This window comes from Chamaea fasciata, unplaced genomic scaffold, assembly GCF_029207755.1.
Source record: "Chamaea fasciata isolate MVZ Bird 193981 ecotype frontalis unplaced genomic scaffold, bChaFas1.0.hap1 SCAF_3, whole genome shotgun sequence".
In the NCBI taxonomy this organism is placed as follows: Eukaryota; Metazoa; Chordata; class Aves; order Passeriformes; family Sylviidae; genus Chamaea; species Chamaea fasciata.
Genome location: NW_027094088.1, coordinates 42105470 through 42126168, shown reverse-complemented (window position 1 = coordinate 42126168; position 20699 = coordinate 42105470). Strand labels below are relative to the sequence as shown.

At 43.1% G+C, this 20699-nt stretch overlaps 1 protein-coding gene across 1 annotated transcript in view; it reads right to left on the bottom strand.

The window, feature by feature from the left end:
- PGBD5 (piggyBac transposable element derived 5) overlaps positions 1–8002 on the bottom strand; it is a 68501-nt gene extending 60499 nt beyond the window's left edge. The window contains exon 1 of the mRNA XM_066178754.1: positions 7318–8002. Within this exon, the coding sequence (XP_066034851.1) occupies positions 7318–8002 (685 nt within the window). The remainder of the gene's footprint in view (positions 1–7317) is intronic.
- Between the last annotated feature and the right edge of the window lie 12697 nt (positions 8003–20699).

The following is a 20699-nucleotide window of genomic DNA, read 5'->3' as shown; positions in this document are numbered from 1 at the left end:
AACTACATAAAAGGAGAGGTTTATGGGTAAGGAATAACTACAGTGGCCAAAAAAATGAGAAAGTCTTCAGTTAAAGGAGGTCCTCTCATCTAGTGATCCTTTTCAAAAATACAGTCCAGAAGCCCTATGAAAGGCTAAATAAGAATTTATATCCACATATGTATTTATACCCATAATGTAACATATCTCACATTTTTCAAGATCATCCTAGGAATCCCTTAACCCAAACCAAAGGTGGTTCATTTTCAGTCGGCTACTGCAACACGTTTATGAACCACCACCCTGCCCCCTGGGGAGGGCTGACCGCCTCTTCCCCAGGGAAGAGGTAGAGTCACCATCCTGCAAGTGTTCAAAACACCTATGAATGTGGCACATGAGAATGTGGTTTAGTCATGAACATTGTGGTGGTGCTGGGTTGACAGCTGGACTTGATGATTCTAAAGATCTTTTCCAACCTTAATGATTCTGTGATTCTGAATGTGTAAGTGCACACGTGTGAGTTTCAATACACGTAGCCTCTTCCAAGTAGTTTTCCTGGGCATGAAAGATTACCATTGCCCAAGCCCTCTGTCAATAGGGTGCATCCAGCAGCAGACAGCACCATGATATCAATGGGAAGAGCCACATAACCACAGCTGCACGCTGACCACTACCACTGCACACCTACAGGTGCTCCCTACTCAGAAGTTAACCAGCATCTACCTTTTCAAAAAAAGCAGAGATGACTACATGCATTGGATAGTCAGACTTTCCACAACAGAGAATTTTGTAAGTAACTTCGAAAAAGAAAGACATTCTCTTTTTTTGCTTGAATTTAATCTTTCATACACACCCACCTCCCTGCCATATGTAATCAGAAATGAATCACAGTTATAACAGCAGCTGCTTTAAGTCTTTTTCTGCTTTTTCTTCACTAGAGATAACACCTTCATTTGTGCCCACTGATGGGCTCGCTGTATCTTTTATGTCAGTCCAATAATCTTCCTGTCCAACACACAGCTAATTGCCCCCATCCATACAGACACATACACAGTATTCTTCCGTGTCTCCTGTGTATCCCTCTCCAATATGATTTTGGCGTCCTTACAGTGTGCCTCATCAACTGCACTTCAACTTGCCCAGTTTGCAGCTGCATAGTTACAGCTTTGTATTGCTTGCTGAACAGAAGTTGCTTGGTTTTGTTCTTTGTGCTTAACACCACGCATGGTTTGTCAGTACAGGCCATGTGAATCCCTCATGTTATTCAAGAAAGCAGAATCAAAAGCATGTTTTCTATCATGTTACATGAATACCAGTTGTTTTCACACACACACACAAAAAAAAGGGACATAGTCCAAGACTAATTTATACAGACAAAATCGCTGTGGAGCTTTCCAAGCCTATTTTCCTGCAGTCTGTCAATCAAAGAACTCAGGCTTAATTTTTAAAGGACCTACTCAGGTATGAGTTCATTCATTTTCACACAGGGCCAATGACTGGTTAACATCCTGTTCTTTAAAAAATATGAAGGGGGAGGCTTGGATATGCTCCTTGAAATGATGTCTTGCTACACGGAACTGAGATGTCAAATGATAGTATCCTCATGCATTTGTCTTAGCCATGCATTCCTTTTGGGTCCACCTGTTCTGTTTTCTAATCACAAGCCCAATTTTGGTAGTACTTGAAAGAATAAGGTATTTCAGTGATTATACTCCACTGACCACTAATCAGGATGTGTGACTATATCCATTATTACCTTCCCTTTTAGAAATATCTTGTATTTCCAAACTGTTAAATCCATCTACTCCAAAATTTTTGAAGCTTCAGCACAGGAGGGAAGCATAACTCTTATATGAACATGAACCCTAAGAGACATTTCCATTTTCTTTTAAGTCTATGGCATCCTGTGACAACTTCCTATGACCTAACAGTCAATACAGAATTTTCACATGAACTCCATCATTAGCACCCTCATTAGACTGAGCAGAGAGGCTGATTTCCCCTCGAGACTGACTTAAATGTATACAGGCATGGAAAATGTTTGCTGTACTGTTTTTGAGATGTTGACTAAATGACACAAGTAGTGTAGGAACTGATCTACTTTAAATGACCCCATCAATAGCTACAAGGAGAAAGGACTCATTTTATGCAGTAACAGACCTAGGAGCAAATATGCTTTTTCTCTGCAAAAGGCTAGAAAAGTGTCTATGGAGAAGACCTTAATCTGCAGTGCTCATAGACTTTCATGTCTCAAGTACTGACCAAAACAGATTCTCTTCAAAAAAGCAGAGAAAAAAAACCAGTGTTGATTTTCTTTTTTCCTGTAAAGTCTATCTAAATACCAGGTTATTCCTCAAATGCATGTTTAAGGCAGAGGTACTGCAAAAGAGGCAAGGGAACTAAGCTGCACTAAATTTTTTAATCAATAAGGCTGTCATATGCACTTTGTTCTCTTCAGCGATGATGGAAGCAAGAAAATGTGCTCTAAAGCCATTAAAACCTCCTGAAAAGCACATCTAGATTTCACAAGATGTACAAGATATTAAGCCTTTGCACAATTCACTTATTTTGCAAAATTTCAAGACTTTAAGTCATCCTTGAAAGGCTTTGCAAAGTAGTAATGTACATCTTTGAGATGTATTTATCATATCTTCCTTAAAGTGTAGTGATACTGTCAATTATAAGTAACTTTTACATAGAATGCAAGAGCAGATTGTATAAATATGCATTTTTTCCCAATATTTTCCATGGTTATGCAAGTCAAAAGCAGCTAAGTTCTCTGATTACATAAATAAGAACAAATCATATCAGAATCACTTTATCCACTCACAGTCAGAGAATTTGGGCCAGATATTTCTGAAGCAGAATCTGACATAAATGACAAAGTAGCTTTCTTTCTTTTCTTACTCTAGAACTTTTAAATATTGACATCAATCTAGTAAGACTAAAGCCTTCAGATACTATTCAGGATTTGAACCAAGAGCTCCTGCGCTGTTAGGTGGCAGCACCTATATGGCCCTCTTTTATGGCCCAGCCTGACCCAAGAGCTCCTCCTCCAAGCACCTTGCTGCTGGAATGCTGGCCTCCCATCTGACTGTCCATGCTCTTGGGAACAGAAAATACTACAAACTACTTTAAATATTTGCTTAAACTTCTTCAAGGTGACAAGATTGCTAAACATGGTCTTAGCAGCTTCTTCCTGGGAGCATTCTGTTATACAGCAGCATGTTCTTCAAAGATGGCAACTTATGGCACATTCAGTGTTCCAGAGAAACATTCTGGAAATTCCTAAAAGCTGTTTTCACTGTCTAAATGCAACTCGAAGAGGATCTGCTATGCTCTTTTAGCAAGGAACATCCTTAATATTTTGTCCTTAGGTCCAGGCTTAAGAACAGGGTTTGGAGGGCATAGAAAATGAAGGAAACAGTAGCACTAATTGCCTGTATCTTTGAGGACTTTAACATCAACTTTTGAATTATATTTCCCTGCTATTGCTGCCACCCTAAAACATGACTGTAACAAAGCATCCTAACAGTAAGAAGTTCTCTTACATCTGAGGTCAAATTTTCTGGTTGCTGAACACCACGGATATAGGATGCATTTGATCCTAGGAGGAAAATGTCAGCTACCCCAGATCAGGAACATCAAGCCGCAGAAATACCAGGATATTCGCACCTCCAAAGACCCCCAAAGAACCAAGAACAGAAGCAAGAGTGCCTCGGTATTACAGAACAGTTCCTGGCCAGATTACTGAGCTAACAAGGGAAAGTACCACTCAGAGCCACGCCATTCCTAAAAAAAGGAAGAGCACACCAATTAACTCAGAGGCAGGAGCAACCAGAAATGAAGGGCTTATGTTGAGTTACTGGCACACACTGGCTTGTAATAGTAGTTGTTTGCTCTCTCTTTATCCTTTTCAATTATGCTTTCCCTATCCTACCAGCAATTTGTTCTCTTATTCTTTCTGCACTCTACAACTAGGTCAAAAAGCTTGGATCCAGCATTTGATCACAGATGACATCATCTTAAACACACAAGGTTGACCTACCCATGGACACGCTGTAGCCAGGTGCTCTTTGTGAAGGAAAAGCATTTCAGCAACTGTCCCAAAACCTCCTATCCATTACTCACATCCCAGTACCTCAGAACTTATATTATTGCTTTGATATTTGTGACAGACACTTGTTTCCTCAACCTGATTTCATTAGAACTACACAGTGCTACAAGTTACCAGTTTAAAACTCAGGTACCAAATCATACGGTTGGGAATTTTCTCACCAACTAACAGAATGATTTGCAAAATAGTTTAACAGGAAATAACACAAAGTGCCAGCAAGCCATCTGTTCTAACCTCTGTGTTAAAGTTAACAGCTATTTTGGATTTTAACAAAGGAAATGAGCTAAAGCTATTAACATTGGGTGGTTCCTTTTTTTTTTTTCCCCAGGGAATAGAAGCACCCACTATTTTTATTAAATGGAACAGGAACAACAGGAACTGGAGATCCCTGAAGTGGAGACAGAAAACAAAATCTGGGACATAAACAGCACTGTGTTGTATAGCAATGCCAGTCACTTATCCCCTCACACATAAGTCAAGCCAGACCTTTCCCAGGTTGTCAGAATCTGCCACACAAGCAAGACAGCATCACCACACACACATACAGTGCCTGAGTGCAGACTGAGGACATACTCAACCATCTAACACACTGCCAGCAGTCCCCAGCACATCTGGGTCTTGAGTGTACTTCTGCGATGAAGTATGAGTTAGCCTGTCTATGCTCAAGATAATTCTAGGGATGGATACAATGCTTTTTAAAGACATAAGTTTAATATTGAGCCTGGGAAGGGAAAGGCACTAGTAAGTAATTTATTCAAAAGAAAAAAGGGAAGTGATAGCATTTTCTACTTGCAGTTAAAAAGACCACAAGCTTTACAAACAGCTCTTTATTTTTTCTCTTGGGAACTTTAACTCACTCAATAATTAACTCAAACCTTTTCTTCCTCCACATACTCCCTTTCATGAAGGGGCAATCTCCCAAACCAAAGAGCTTGACACTATGTTTGACCCTAGTTTGACTCAAGAATTTATCTCCAGCATCAATGAGGCTGAAGTCTCCTAAGACATTTGTCTCCTGGCATCAGATGATGTCAAGTTCTTGCCCCTAAGCAAACCTTGAGATTCTGACCAAAAGGCCATGCTCTGAAGTTTTGGTACTAACCAAAGGTAATTTTCATCTCAGTCTCATGTAAACCTATTCCTTTTAATTTCAGAACCTAGAAAGGATCTTATATTCAATGCATTTGAACTGAGAATACAGTTTTCTTGGTGCTCTATCTAACGCTGTATTTCTTGCTTGTACTCCATAAGGGGCTGAAAGACATGCCGCCACTGCAAGGCACCTCAGTGGAGACCTTTTACTCACCCGGTATAGATACAAGCTTTTGTGTCAGAATGGTGTCCAATGAAGCAACAATGATGCAACAATGATGCCAGCACAAGTACCTTCAGCATGACTCCAATGGTGATATCTGCAAGGCCTAAAGCCAGTCAATGTACAGACTAGATTTATAATAGCTTAGTTATATATAATGAAGCAGTTTTCACAGCTTGGAATTTGAGTAGTCAAAAATAAAATTATCGCAGACAGTACATGTTTCCCACATATCAAATCATGACACTACCCGAACTTCTGCCAAACCAAAGCTCCATTCTATGAAGAGCATGCAGCATCTATCTTCATCATCACAATCAACAGAACTAAAGGGCAGAAGTAACCTCTTCTGCATCTATTAGTGGAAGGAAATATTCACAGCAATATCCATATACCTTCCTCAAGGGATATCTGCATTGTTCCTGTCAACCACAATTCTAACTCCTTTATTTCAAAGGAAATATGAATTCCTGAATTAACAGGTCATCAACTCAATTCCTTTCCAAACCAGTATTAAAGTACTAATCTCAGTTCTGTCTGTGTTAAACAGGATATTCCTATAAAGCAATAACATGAAGTAATAAGCCATCAAAGGCAGAGAAATTAAATTATAATCAATGCTGAAATATCATCACGTCATGAAGCTTATAGCTCAGAACGTCATCTTACATAAGCTTATGAATAAGAACCTTCAATAGAACTCAGGAGTTCTTTACAGAGGCACATAACAATGATTTTTAAACATTTTACAAGATTCAGCTTTTTATAGAGGCAAACACAGCTCCTATTTGCACATTTGTCAGAACCACAACTGAACTTTCTCTGGGCTCCAGTGCTTGCTCCACCTTCCTCCCAACCATCCAAAGCTGTTTCCTCAGATAGGTTCCTGCCTGCCCCATTGCACAAATTTCAGCACACTACACCAAGTGCAGCAGGACTCTTTGGCATCTACTTTTAACAGCCAAATGAAGGAATTAAACACTACCGGAAAAAAAGCAAAGACAAGCAACCTTAGGCAACTCAATTTCTGCAATCATCCTACCCTGAGATGCACATGTTGAATTTCACATCCCAGCTTTTCATAACCATTAACCTGTTTTTACAATGCCTTGCTGCCCTGCTACCCAGTCAGCTTGGCTGTCGAGGCCTGCAGATACATTCATTATATGTTATAATGGCTCCCTCGGCAAACCAGCAGCATAACTTGGCACAGAAGCCACTCCACGGAGATCTCCGTGCTGTGCACTGCTGCTGTAGGTCGCGCTGTGTCATTTCACCACTCTCTTGGCATTCACTCTGGCCAAAAGCCACGCAAGGAGGGTTAAGTTTAGGGACGGCTGCTGCGAAAACCTTGCAGCCAGGGGGAATCCCAGTCCCAACCTCGGAGCCCTACTGCACAGCGCAGGGCAGGTGACCCGCAGCGCCCTGACCTGCGTCTTTCCCCAGCTGTGACTGGGGACGAGGAGCCAGCCGCACACCGGAGCGGAGCCTCGGCGGGGCCCTGACACCCACCCTGCTCGGAGCAGCGCCTCTCCTCATTCCGCGGGGAACCCTGCGCTGCCAGCGCTCGGCGCACCGCCACAGCCCCGCCGGGGAGGGGATGCCTGTGACTAAGCACACGCGGCCTCTCCTCGCCCTCCCGCTCACCGGCCGGGCCGGGCTCTCCAGCACCGGCGCGCCCGACCCTGGGCACCAGCGGAGCCGATCCCGGGAAGGGGCCGGGCGGGAGGCACCTGCCGTGTCCCCGCCCGCGAGGCCCAGCGCCGGGCGGCAGCCCTGGCGGCAGCCGGGCCCGTGTGCGGGTTTCCCTCCCGTGGCTGCGCCGCGACCCGAGCCTGGGGGCCGGGCTCCGGGCACCCCCCACCGCCGGCATCCCCACGGCTGCCCGGACCCGCTCTCCTCGTACCGCTGCCATCCTTGAAATGAGGGGGTGGGACGTCTCGCAGCGACCGGGTCCAGCCCCCCTTCTCCGCTTCCTCCTCCTCCTCCTCCTCCATAGGGCCGGGGCCGCCCGGGACGGCGCTGCCGCCGCAGACCTGCCGCTGCCGCCGCCGCTCCGCCGGGGTGGCCGCCGCCCGGGGAGCGCGGCGCCGAGCCGCCCTGCCCCGCGGGCTCGGCACCCCCGGGCGCCCCTGGTCTTCCTCGTCGTCCTCCTCGTCCTGGGAAGAGGCGGCGGAGCGGGAGTCGGCCGAGGTGCTATAGAAGGGGTTCCCGCTGCTGTCCTGGCCCGACTCCCCGAAGACGTCGTCGGAGATCTGCAGGCTCTCGTAGCGGGATCGGGCCGCCTCCAGCAGCGATAGCGCCTTCCTGCGCGCCGGCCCGCCGCCGCCCTCCGCCATCATCTCGGCCGCCGCCAGCAGCCGCCCGCGCTCCCCTCGGCCCGGCTCGGCCGGGTCCTGCGGCCGCAGGCAGCAGCCCAGCAGCAGCAGCGGCTCGGGCACGGCGGCGGGCAGGCAGCGAGGAGGGGAAGCCCCGCCGCCGCCGCCACCGGGGCTGAGCCCTGCCTCCCGCTCCCGCCCGCACCACCCGCCCCTGTGTGTGTGCAGGGACATGGGGGGAAGGAGCCAGCTCAACATCTCCAAGTACCACATCCAGCCAATTGCCGCGGCACTCCGCGCTCGGGAGGTGGGGTTATATGGGCGCCGCGGGCCAGCGCGGGCCGCCCACCGCCCGCCCCGCCGCCCGCCGCCGCTCCGCCCATTTAAAACCACAGCACCGGCTGCCGCGGAGCCGTCGCTGCGCCCCGACGCCGGGAGGGGGTCTCTAAGCCCAGCGCCGCTCCAGCTCCCGATCCTGGCCCCAGGCCTGGCCCTCGGTCCCGGTCCCCATCCCGGCTTCCATTCCGGCCCCCGGTCCCGGCCCCCGATACCGGCCCCTGATCCCGGCCGGAGCTGTTCCCCGCCGCGGTGCTGGAGCGGCGCAGGACAGAGGCAGGGGCGCTGGCCTCGGTGCCTGCGGGTCCCTCGGTAGCGCCCGCCGTGCGGGGGGAGGATGAAGGGCTCCCGCGGGCTGGGAGGAGAAAGGCGCCGAGGAGAAAGGGGTCCGAGCCCCGACAGCGTGACCGGGGCCACACAGCTCGTCACGCAGGACAGCGTGAGCGGTGGGGGCCCTTATGTCGCTGCCCCAAAGCAGGACACAGAGCTCCAGCGCCGCGGCAGCCCTTGAAGTAAACTGGGGAAGGTGCTGGAGCACGGGGCTGTGAGACATCTGGCAGGCCCTACCACCCAGCTTGGGCTCCGTGGTGGCTTTGCACTGGCCTTGGGGGACACACACATGCTCCTGCCTATCCAGCTCTCTGCAGGGTGCGGGGCTCAGCGCCTCCAGTGCATGTTTTGGTTTCTCAAGTGAGTACAGAGTGAAGTAACCATTCTTCCAAAATCGCCACCGATTTAAAAGCAATATCATGGCACAAGGAAAACGAGGGAAGTGAAAACACCCGTGCCCTGACTGGGTTTAGTTAAACATGATTCAGAAGTATCCCTGGAGTAATCTAAGGATTTCATACAGCAGCTGATGCCCCTGGTTGTGCAGCAGTCAGAATGGTCTCTCTGATGTTGCAGGAATGTTGGAAATCTCTGATCAAGGTTTATTATTTGCTATTGGGCATCCCACTGTGCTGGTTACTGTACAAACACGTTTTAGGATGACATTCCTTCCCTCCCCTGTCAACAGCAATAGCAGCTATTGAGCCTACCCTTTCACAGCACTGCTTTCAACAAGAAACAGTAATAGGATTCGGGGGGGGGGGGGGTGCAGCATATTATTTGCGATTTTTGATGCAACCTTTCAGTGTAGGTTGGTCTGAAGATCTGTTAGTGCTACAGATGCTTGTTATTAACAAATTCTATAGCACTGAATGTTTCTGTCTTTAAAAAAGGGAGATTAATGACCTTTTGATTTTCAAGGACTCTAGCACAACATGGAAAATTATAAAAGTTGGACTCTGTAAGTATTTAAAAGACCAACCTTAAGTTCTATTCAGATTTTTTTTTAAATTGTGATGGATTCATTAAAATTTTAAAGTTCTATATAATGTATACAGGCAAATCGAGAGAAAAGAATCCATCTTCTGCATCCTTAAGTAAACAGGAAAGCCCCAGTGTATTTTGAGGGATGAGATTTAAGTTGCTTTTCTACTTTCAAAAATGTCAAAACTGTCTTACTTACATATTAAAAAATCTGTAAGTTTATATACAAACTTTTTATTTTTTGATTACAAGCTCACCCAACTTAGCCTGTGAGTTGAGCATTGCAGTGTCTTCATTTCATCTCACTTTTACCAGAAATTATAGGTCTATTGGCCAAGCTATCCTTTTAATTGATCCATGACATCCTGTGTCTTCAGAATACTGTGGTGGGAAGGCATGATTGGATATGCAGAACCTTTCTCGCTGGTAATGATGAGTGAGGTTGAACCTCATGAATCCTCATTGCTGGGTTGGCATGTAGAAAGCCACAGACTCTTCTTCAGAAATGTTGTCTGTTTTATAGCTGTTCTCCTGAAACAAACAAAAAAAATAGGGATGGCCTTTGCTGACTTTCTCACACAATGGTTTTTAAGGCTGAAAAAAAGGCACTTTAAATCTGTTGACAGGTTCTTTGTAGTAGGGACACTGAAATAAACTTTTGATTTCTACAAGGATGGAGGTGTCTATCCAGGTGATGTAGAATTCACCTTAGCATTCAGGTTCTATGAAAGTGTCCATGGACACTCAAATGTCTTCAAATTTGCTGATTCTTTTCTGTGAAACACAACAGCTGGAAGGACTGCTCCAAAGCCCAAGACAGAAAGAGAAGGTTTTTCAGAATGGGCTCCCAGTGAAAGAATTGATGGGAGCAGTCCAGAGACATAGCCCTCTCCAGCTGCTGGTTGCAGCAAAAACAATGTCTCCCAACTCGTGCCTCCTTTGCACCAAAAACAGGCTCCCATCCCAGCTGGCTGATGCACACTGCCAGAACCTTCCCATCTAATGGCAAAAAAAATCTGTTTTCATTTTTTAAGAGAGTGATGGACACAAGAGCTCTGGGAAGAGACCACTGCATTGATGGAGAGAGGCAGGACTGACCCTTTCATCTACCAATCCAACATGACATTTTAATTATGGAGTTTGCTGCCATGCACACACATGCAGTTTTTGTTGATGGAAATGTCCCTTCTTTCAGCATAGTCTCTACAATGAAAAGTCTCTCTTCTGCCTGTCCCACAAGCAGAGAAACTGCTATAATCTCTGTGCATGCATGGGAAGATTACTTTTCTGAGGCAGGACTATAGAGGCTCCCACACAGGGCTGTGTGCCCAAGGCTTTGGCTTGCCTTATGGTCTAAGACTTATCTTTCCATATGTAGCTCTCCAACCATCCACAGAAGCTGCTGACTGGATTACTGTAACCCAGAATAAGTATTCTGGATTCTTAAAATTGTCATGCATGACATGCTAGTAGTCATTTGATCCCAAATGATTGCAGAGGCACAGACATATGATCGATGGTTCTAAAAATGGTTACATAAGTCAACTGGGTTTTTATGAACAGTCAAGAAAACCATCACCAGGGGTGGTTTGCAGCTGAAAGACCTAAATATATAAACCTAATGGAACATTATAAACATAGCTGTGTTTTCTCCTTAAACACTTAACTTGTGTTTAGCTGCTAGAAAACACTACTAGAGTAAATGGACTTTGTAGTCATGGCAACCTGTGGATCCACTTTTAACTTGTCTACAGAGAAAATGTTTGCTGTTTTTTCCTTGAAGTTTTCTGGTTTCATTGCAACAGCAAACATGCCTTCTGTACACTCCTTCTGATCCTGACAATCTTCATGGTGAAGACTATGATAGTGGGAAATCTTGTGTTTCTCAGTTCTCAGTAACTTCTTTTTCACAGATAGCTCTTTGAGGAAGGGTCTTGTGTCATCTTCCACCATATTTACACTGTCAAACCTTGGCCTAGATCCAACAGAATATTGACATTTCTGTCTCCAACCTAAGCTTCCTCACTTCCTATTGATTTCACAGAGTTTGTGAAGCTTTGCTGTGTACCTGGTCCTTTCATAGCACAAATACACTGGGATGGAATAACATTTGATCCGATTACAGAATTTTTCTTTTCTAATCCCTTGTTCTCAAAGTGCAGTCTGGAATCTGAATTTCAAACTGTCTTCCATCTCAATGTCCCACTAAAAGCATTTTGTAGAGTTAGAGTCAAGTTGCATATCCAGGGTGAGGCCAATAGGCTTCAGTTCCCTCTTCCGTTATTGCATGACCTCAGAAAAACAGAAAGACTTGGGGAATAAAAGCTTCATCAAGACTGAAAACAATAATGAATTGGAGCCAGTGGACTCTTTCCTCTCAAGCTCCTGAGAAGAGGGTAGGAAGGGACTGACCCATCCCTGGCAGAGATCATGGATGAGTTTGGTTCTCAAACACATCACTGTTTGGTGTCTCTATTTTGCAGGGAAGAAGTCTCTGTGACCACAGCCAGTCCTCTTACAATGCTCTGCACACCCTCTACAAAGGCTTCTCTTACATGTCTTGCTGCATGGCACAGGGAAAAGCAGCTCAGTGGGGATTGATCTGCCCCTGTCCTGCCCTGGCTAATACACAGCTCCATTCAGTTGGTTGTGGAGCTCTTTCTCACCCACCCTGCAACTCTCTTGTTGGAAGTAACATTGATAATACATGTGGGTTGGAGGTTTTTTTTTTTCTTTAAATTCATCAAAAGTATTTACAGCACATGGCATGTTAAATAAAATAAAAATGCTTGTCTACGTATTTCTTTTTTGCTTTTTGTTTTCCAGCTACTTTGTATTGTTTGAACCCTGTATTTCTTGGATTGATGTTTAACATTTCCCAAGTATGATGTTGACCCAAAACTCAAGAAAAAAAAGCAAGCTGCTGTTTTAGCATGGGAGAAATGGAGCAAATATGGTTTTTTTCATATATGCATGAGAGGGAGAGATGATTTTTGATTCTTCTGATACTGAAGCAAATGTGCACTGAAATTTAAAATTTAGGAGAGAAATTTCAGTGCTTCAGTGATGAACAATTTTGATTTTCAGATTAAGAGCCTTTGGAAACTACATTTTTGTGCATGCCCGGTACATTTTTCGCAAAAGCTGTATAATTAACAAGTCACCTAAGCTCCAAAGGGAAAGAGAGGGTGTGTTGCTCATGCATGCATGGAAAATCAGCTGTTTAATCAATAATTTATGGAGGGTCCACGGGGTGTTCTGCAATGGTCTGCAAAAACCCTTCCTTCCTTTCTGGTGGGGGTGTGAAGCAGAAGCTAAGTGCAGCAGGCCAGAAGCACACAGTGGTGTTGTCACTCAAAAATCAGAGTGCTGCAGGGCTGCACTTGCTTTTCCATTGAAAACCATGCAGTTTTGATATGCACTTTTGGAAGGGCTGACCCCACGCATGCACTTCACAGTAAGACCTGAGCCAGTAAGGCAGAGTCTCAGGGAAGCACTCTTGAAGGCAGCAGTCCTTAAGCCAACGCTCTACAACAGCCTGTGTCCCCTGCAGAGTAGATTAGGTTTAACTTTTGGTCAACATGGGAGCTGAACCTAGGAAGTCCCTGGGACTGGTAGTGTGCAACCATCTGTAGGCTCTTTTAGTTAGTTAATTCTATTAAAGCACACTACAGGATTATTTATTTTGCAGGGCATGATGCCCAAAGCTACTGATAGGAACTTAGCTCCTTGTGACCTACAACTCACAGTCAGGTCTGTGAGAACTCAGCTTATCATGCAAATCACACATGCAAACCTACCTGAATTTCTACCATCTACAACCCTGTTTGCTGCAAATTATAATTTCAGATCCTACCCTATACTTGTTCATTAGCTCAGTGAAAACATAATAGGATTTTCAGGGAAAGCCATGCTGTGTGAAGACATGAAAGAAGGGAATAGAGAATGGGACCCTAGCCAGGCTGGTTCCTAATTTGCTGTCTAGCATAGTGTTTGCTTTGCCATGGCCGTCCTTGCTTTATCACCACTGGTCTGCAGATTTTTGAAGGATGCCTCAGCTGCCAAGTCAGGTGCCTGCGTGAGTGCATGGGTACAGCCATATTCTGTCTATTTCCTCCACAGATCACACTGTCATCTTCCCATTGCAGCTCAAATTGGAGGGTTCTTCAGCTGAAGAATGTGCTCATTCTGTCTGAGTATCAGCTTGGTAATTTACCTTTCCAACACAAAAGTGAAGTGGTAAAATTGTTAAATAGTGCAAATATTAATCTTCTATAATAAATATTCAATAATTGATTATTAATTTAAAATTACCATATGCATATTATTATTAAACCACCAATGTTTAGAATAATAGTATAATAAAATTAGGATATGATGTTATTGAAAAGAGGCCCCAAATATGCACTAACATTATGAAGGCCCTTCTTGGAGACAGAAAACATAACCCATAGTGTCCAAACTCAGATCCTCCAGTTGTTTATCATCTACCATCACTTTTTTTTTTTTTTATGGGAAAATGCATTCTGTTTTCCAGCATGTTTTTCTAAAATGCCCTTTAAAGCCACCAGGAAATACAGTACCCCATCTGGCAGTTGCCAAGATGCATTGATTAGCATTATCTAAATAGGCTCCAACCCATCAATAACCTGTGCTAAACCTTCTCATAAGAGATTGTTTCTTTCCTATTTATTTTTTTTTTTTTTTGTTCTAGTGACTTGTCAGACAGTTTTAATCTAATTGAAATAGGTAGTCTTTGCAAAGCAGTAGAGGTAAGCAAAGTGAGTTTAGACTCATGTTCTGTTGCATTCCATCAGACACCAAACAGATTCATTTGTGTTTTGGTTAAAAGCAGCCTCCTTCACCACATTTTCATGAGATTCAATTTCTTTCCAGAGGGGAAAAAAAAAAGGCTGAAAAGTCAAAATATCTTCTCTATAGGGTGATTTGAATTACTTCAGGATCTGAAATGGAATCACATCTTCCCACAAAAACAGAGTAATGTTAGTCATAGTCGGTGGCAGATGTCTGTTAGTCACCATTAAATTAGGAGAGTTTACCCACTCTGTTCAATCAAGGCAAACATGAAATAGATCAGGTCTCAATTAGATGTAGCAAAAGGAGTCTTTCAGAAGTCAAACTTTGATCATAAAAGGGAGCTATACTGAAAATGTGTGAGGGAGCAGGGAAGAAGAGTGACAGACTATTTCCATTAACAAAAATAATTGTTAATCTCAAAAATACCTTCTCTTTGACATCTTCCCCCCTCCCCCCCCGTGAGATAATTTCTTTTTCCAAGCAAAGGCTAAATGTTCAGCCATCACAAAAATAAGTGGGTTTTGCTCTTGAGGGTAATTGAACAGCTGCAGCAGTGAATGAAATGTACAAACACTTCCCAGCTCTCAGGATTTGGCCCATCAGGTGGTCCTTTCAGGGCATGGAACTGGCTGCTGGCTCAGCACATTTGGAATTTCAATTCTGAGATGCACCACTGAAAGCTACCAATTCCAGAAGCTGAGGTCCCTAAATAGCTTGTAATGTTGTTAGAAATAGGATATTTAAAAGACATCTGGAAAAAAATGTGATCTTCTGTCAGAAATGGCTTATTTGCATGCCAGTTTTTCTCCAAATATGCAATCAGGATTCGAAAGAGGAACATTTCCAAAGAGTGTTGTCAAGATAAAAATCAGATTTTTTTCTACTGCAAGATGGAGAAAATTATTTATTGAAATGCATTTTTAGAAGTTCCCTCCAAGTAACACTGAAAATAATTTTATAAAACCAAAAGAAATAATACAAATCAGCTTTGCATCACATTTACGTTCTCCCTTTGTTGTTTGTGTAGCTTAGATAGTTTGGTTAATGAGTGTTACTTTCATTCAGATGGGCATGCCCTGACAAACTCCCTTATTTATTCACTGTTTGGTGACCCTGTTGTGTGTTGGGTTGATAACATTTCATAAGAAGCTTAACATTTTATTTTAAAAGCCTGTTCCAGCTGACTTAAGAAAATTTGACAACATGGTTACATGATGGAATCCTGTTCTGAGCCCTTTTTTTTTTTTTTTTTTTTTCTTCTGGGGAGATTATGTGGCCTGAGAGGCATTAAAGCAGTGCCGGTGACCAGATGCAGCAACCTCAAGCCAGAAGGCTGCTCTTCCATGTGTGCCGTGTCATTGCTACATGGTGGATCACTGAATGGATCACCACTGCAGGGAGCTGCTGGCAATGCCCCTGCTACCACCCTGTCTTCCTCCTGACAGTACTAACCTAGAGGTTAAATCCAACATACGAGCTATAAAGCCACTGTTTCTTGTGGTATCTCAGCACACTGTCACATGAGGCTTCATGGCGGAGTAGTCAATTTCTCAGACCTTGGAACTTCTCCAAGTGGCTTTGCTTGGGGGTTGCTCTTCTTAAATCATCAGAGACAACTTGTAGAGATCAATTCTGTCTTTATACTTTTTCTGTCACTGGTCAACTACTCAAGTTGTAGTTTGTCTAGAGATTTACCATGGGTTTTCCATCAGAGCATTGTCCAGCTACCAGAAATCTACAAAAATCAGGCAGAGCACATTGGAATAGGCACCTTCTGTGACATCAGGGTATCAGCCTTCCCATTGTCTGCTTTCTCCAAAAAGGGACAAAGAAAACACAATTTTTGCATGTTTGGTTTTTTTTTTTATATATATATGCAAAAAAAAAAAATCTTTCTAGGTGAGCACAGTTTTTCTGAGATTCTTTTTTTTTTTTTTTGGCAAAGTTATGTATGCTGAAAGCAGCAGAATGTTCATGGAAATTCAACTATGACTATAAATTTGTCTGTGCTTCATGTGTCATGTCCTAGTCTGCCTAATTTCACAAAGTAAAAGAAAAACCACAGTGTGTAAAGGCTTTACTAAATTTTGGAGGGACATTGATGTTTGTCAGGTACTTAATTATTACTCTTTCATGTTAGTCTGTAACATGGAGTCTAGTATAAAAGAAAGAGAAAGAGAAACACTTCTGAATGCCAGTTGATTTATTGAAGCTTAAGATAGATATTATGCAATATATTCCAGCTGCTCGCTGTCAAACTGTTCATTTGTGCACTGCAGTGTCTGCTTAACTTTTCCTCACCTGGGCCACCTGCCTTTTCAAAGTGTTTTATGTGTAAGATACATCCCTGGAAGAGACTGTACAAACAACCTAAGGAAATATGCTGTTATTCTCCTGATTTATACAACAGCTTCATTTTCCTTCATCTTCACCATTTTGCACAACAATTGTCTGGGAAATCTGCTGGCATACATGAAAGCTTCCTTTGCTGACTGTAGGCTGAGGACACACACTGGTTCCCTGCATTTCCCTTACACACAGCCCTCGATTGGTTTGTCTCACATCTGGCCCACCTGTCTCATCAGGACCAGTAAGGGTTTTTGTCACCGATTCAACTAAACATAGGCTCATGGACTTAATCTTCCTTGCAAGGTTTTCCTGGTAGAATATATGATTTTAGAATTATTTTCACGTGGTGGTTCTGTTTTGTTTTGTTGGTTTTTAAAAAAAAAAGTCCTCTTTCCTCGCCATGCTTAAAAATATATTTAAAAACCTACAAATTAATATCACTCCCTGGTTTGTGTGTGTGTGTGTGTGGAGCAATGAGGAATCAGGAACTGGCTGACTTAGATGACACAAAAAAACCTTGTAGGTTTTTGGATTTATAGTAATTACTGTTAAAAAAAATGCTGCATGGCTTGATTGCCCCTCTGGTCGTCCTTATTAGTGGATTGCTACTATTGCAGAGGGAACATTCTCCTTTGACTGTGATTCCTTACCCATTGAAGAGGGGAAATCATGCTGCTCTGTTGACTCAGCCTTCCTCCTCAAGCTGTACTGCAATTACAGACATGGTCTGAATTGCCATTGAAACACCAAGAAATGTCCCTGGGTAACTCTGTACTTGCCTTTCCCAGGGCTCCATTTTTTGATGTAACCCATGTGTTTGCCTTCTAGAAAGAAGGCAAAATGTGGTTCATAATTTCTTCCCATCCTCAGTTACTGCTACTAGGTGTCTGACAACTGTCTTCTCCAGGAAAACTTCCCATCCACTTTTGCATCCTGGATATCTTCAACTACTTCAACACCTACTAACAAGGTGATACCTCAGGAACACACTGAGTATTATACCCTTCTCCCAAAGACAATTAGTCTTAGCAGTACTTAAAGACTGATTTGTAAACTATGTTACTCTGGAGCCTTGAACTTCTTAGTAAAGTAGGTATTTGCTGAAGGGAGCTGCAGTACAAGTCAAACCAATTTATTTAATGTAGATTAATAATTTGATACAATTATTTTCCAAGGACACTTACTAGGGTTATTTTTGAATGTTCAGTCATTTCATAGTCCCAAATATACTGTATGATGAAAGTAGCTGGATTTATACTTTTAAATCATCTTTGTTTAATTTCAACTCCTTTTTTTCCCAAGCAGAGACTCTACAAAGATGAGCAGAGGTCAAATCGTCAGCTGTTGGCTGTAACACTGTCCCCTTTCTCCTACTTCAGCAAGCTCAAATCCCATAAATCTCCTTGATCTTGAAATACACAAAAGCACACAGAAATTTAAAAGAAAACCTTGAGCATTTATCTGTCTTGGAAATGTACTTCCAAATATATATTCTGCAAGATTTATCTTACAAAGCTTGTTAAATAGATGTGTTCAATACTGGGCACCTTTTGTCTGGTGTTTTAAGTAAAGAGACACTGATTCCACTGAGAGAAAATAATAAGTAAAGACTACTGACAAAATAGCTGACTGTGTATATGCACTTCTTTAGGAATAAGGGCATATATATGAATTTCTGTAATTGTGGAAAGTCATGGAATACATAATAGCTAGGATTGGAAGGGAGCTTTGGAGATCATCCAGTCTAACTCCCCAGCTAAGGCAGGGTCCCCTTAAGCAGGTGACACAGGAACATATCCAGGTAGGTTTTGAATATCTCCAGAGAGAGAGACTCCATGAGCTCCCTGGGCAGCCTGTTCCAATGTTCTGCTACCCTCAATGTAAAGATGTTCTTCCTCATGTTGAGTTGAAACTTCTTGTGTTTTAGTTTATGACCACTGCTCCTCATCCTGTCCCAGAGCACTAACAAAAAGAGTCTGGCACCAATGTACTCATATATTAAGGAAAACCTCCCTACTTCTTAATCACATGAATGTATTTATAATTTGCCACATCAGTGAATGATTGTTTGTTCATGAGGATATGTGTTTGCAGCAGGTACTGAGATCAATCAACCAGGCTGGGTAATCTGGGGTGGTAACAGTGATTCACTAATATTCAGCCCAATTAGCCTTATCTGGCCATAAGATGTATCCTGAGCACGTTGGGGAAGCCTCCATTTGTCAATGTTCTCCTCTGCCTAGTGTGCAGAATGGAAGCAGCACAAAAATGCAGGCTTGGAGCCTGGATCCCTTGAGACACTGACAAGATCCACCTTGACTGTGCCCCTCCTTTTTCCTTCCCAAAGGCTCTGCCACATTCTTTCAGAAAGACACTTCAGACACAGCAGAGAGCCAGCTGCTGGCTGAACGAGTAGTTCCAGCAGTGACAGCCGGCTCAGAGTGGCTGGGTGTACACCCATAATTTTAATTAAGAGATCAGTGCTGCCACTGGGTGATGGGTGTGTCAGGCTGCTTGGCAGAGAGTGCCAGATGCCACGCTCAGTTGCCACATGAATGTCCTGTCACCAGACAGATGTTGGACCATATATTTGTGCCTCCCATCAGAAGCATCCCTCTCTGGCATGAGCGTGGAGCCTCCTTTCCATAAAAGCACTTCTGGTCAGGATTTCAGATATCTCCATCACTGTCGTAACTTCTCTGCATGAACTCAGAAGCAAAACTCTCATTCCCTTGATCAATGCTGAATGCAGAGTGTACCCATCCATCTCTTATTTCTTTCTTCTATTTTTGTTTTCATATTGATCTCTGCTACCACAAGAAAGTTGCAAGATGTAGGCATGATATTATGGAGCTGGAAGATATAGTAATTTCTTCATCCCTGGAGGAGATTCACACTCAACAGTCTGCAAATGCTAAAAAAGGATGAAACCTTAGGAAAACCAGTTGATGTTTCAGTTCAGGTTACGATATATGCACTAAAAGTATAAGTCTTATCATGATGTCCTTTTCAGGACAAATCAATACCCAGGAAGTCCTATGAAAGGGGTGAAGGACATGGGAGGATTACATAGGAATGGTGGCCTTCAGGAGGGGAAGAGGGAAAATAAAGGAGACTAAGCAAGAAGGAAGGAAACAAAATTTAAGAACAGCTTGTGAAGTATTTCCTTTTTTTAACCTGTCAACTGATCATTTCATTTGATGTTCCTCAATTCTTGTAATGTGAGAAAAAAATCAATAATTATTCCTCATTTATCTTCTCTGTGGTAATCATACATTTATACATTTACATATTTTTAAAACACTATTTCATTTAATTTTATATTTGTTCTAGTTTCCCTATATCCTTTTAAATATTGATTAATCAAAGCTCCATGAAATTTTCTAGGTGTGAGTGCATTGCAGACTTTGTTAAAGACTTATTGATGCTTCTGTTTTCTACTCCTTTCTTACTCTTTTTTTGCCTTCTGCTTTCCTATTTCATGGATGCTTAAAAGCGAACTGTTGTTTTCTGGAATTAGTCAGAAAAATAATCAGTTTCTTTTTCATGGATAATAGTTGCCGCTTAGAGCATAATGAGGTGGAGAACTTCAGAACTGAGGTGCCTTAATCTCATGCAAAATCAGAGACAAAAGTATGAAAAAGGAAACAAAGGTGCATACAATCATAGAAAAATACATAATCCTGAATTTTTCTTCCTCAGCTCTTCTTCAAAAAGAACAGGTACCTGTATGAAAAGAAGCTACAGAGAACCAAGTTGCAGTGAGAGGTAAGAGATGACCAAGATGTGGACAATGCAACTTCTCTTTTCACATTTGGATGAAGTAGACATTATCAATGAGGAATAACAGCATTTATTGTAATTCTTGACGACGACAGAAAATAATCAAAATGCCACCATTGTGAAAATGGTGGCATTTCAATCGAGACAGGAGGAGATAAAAAGGTGAGAGAAGAAATGATGTATCTATTCAGCAGGCAACTACACCAGGGACCAATTATCAGAGGGCCCAGGTGCAGCCTAGGAAGATGGGGGAAGCATGGGGCGAATGTCAGCAGCTGGTAGGATAAACAGTTTCATTCTGATTATTGCACTGCTGCCTGTGTTAAGCACACACTACCACTAACAACAAATGCAAAACTAGAAGACAAGT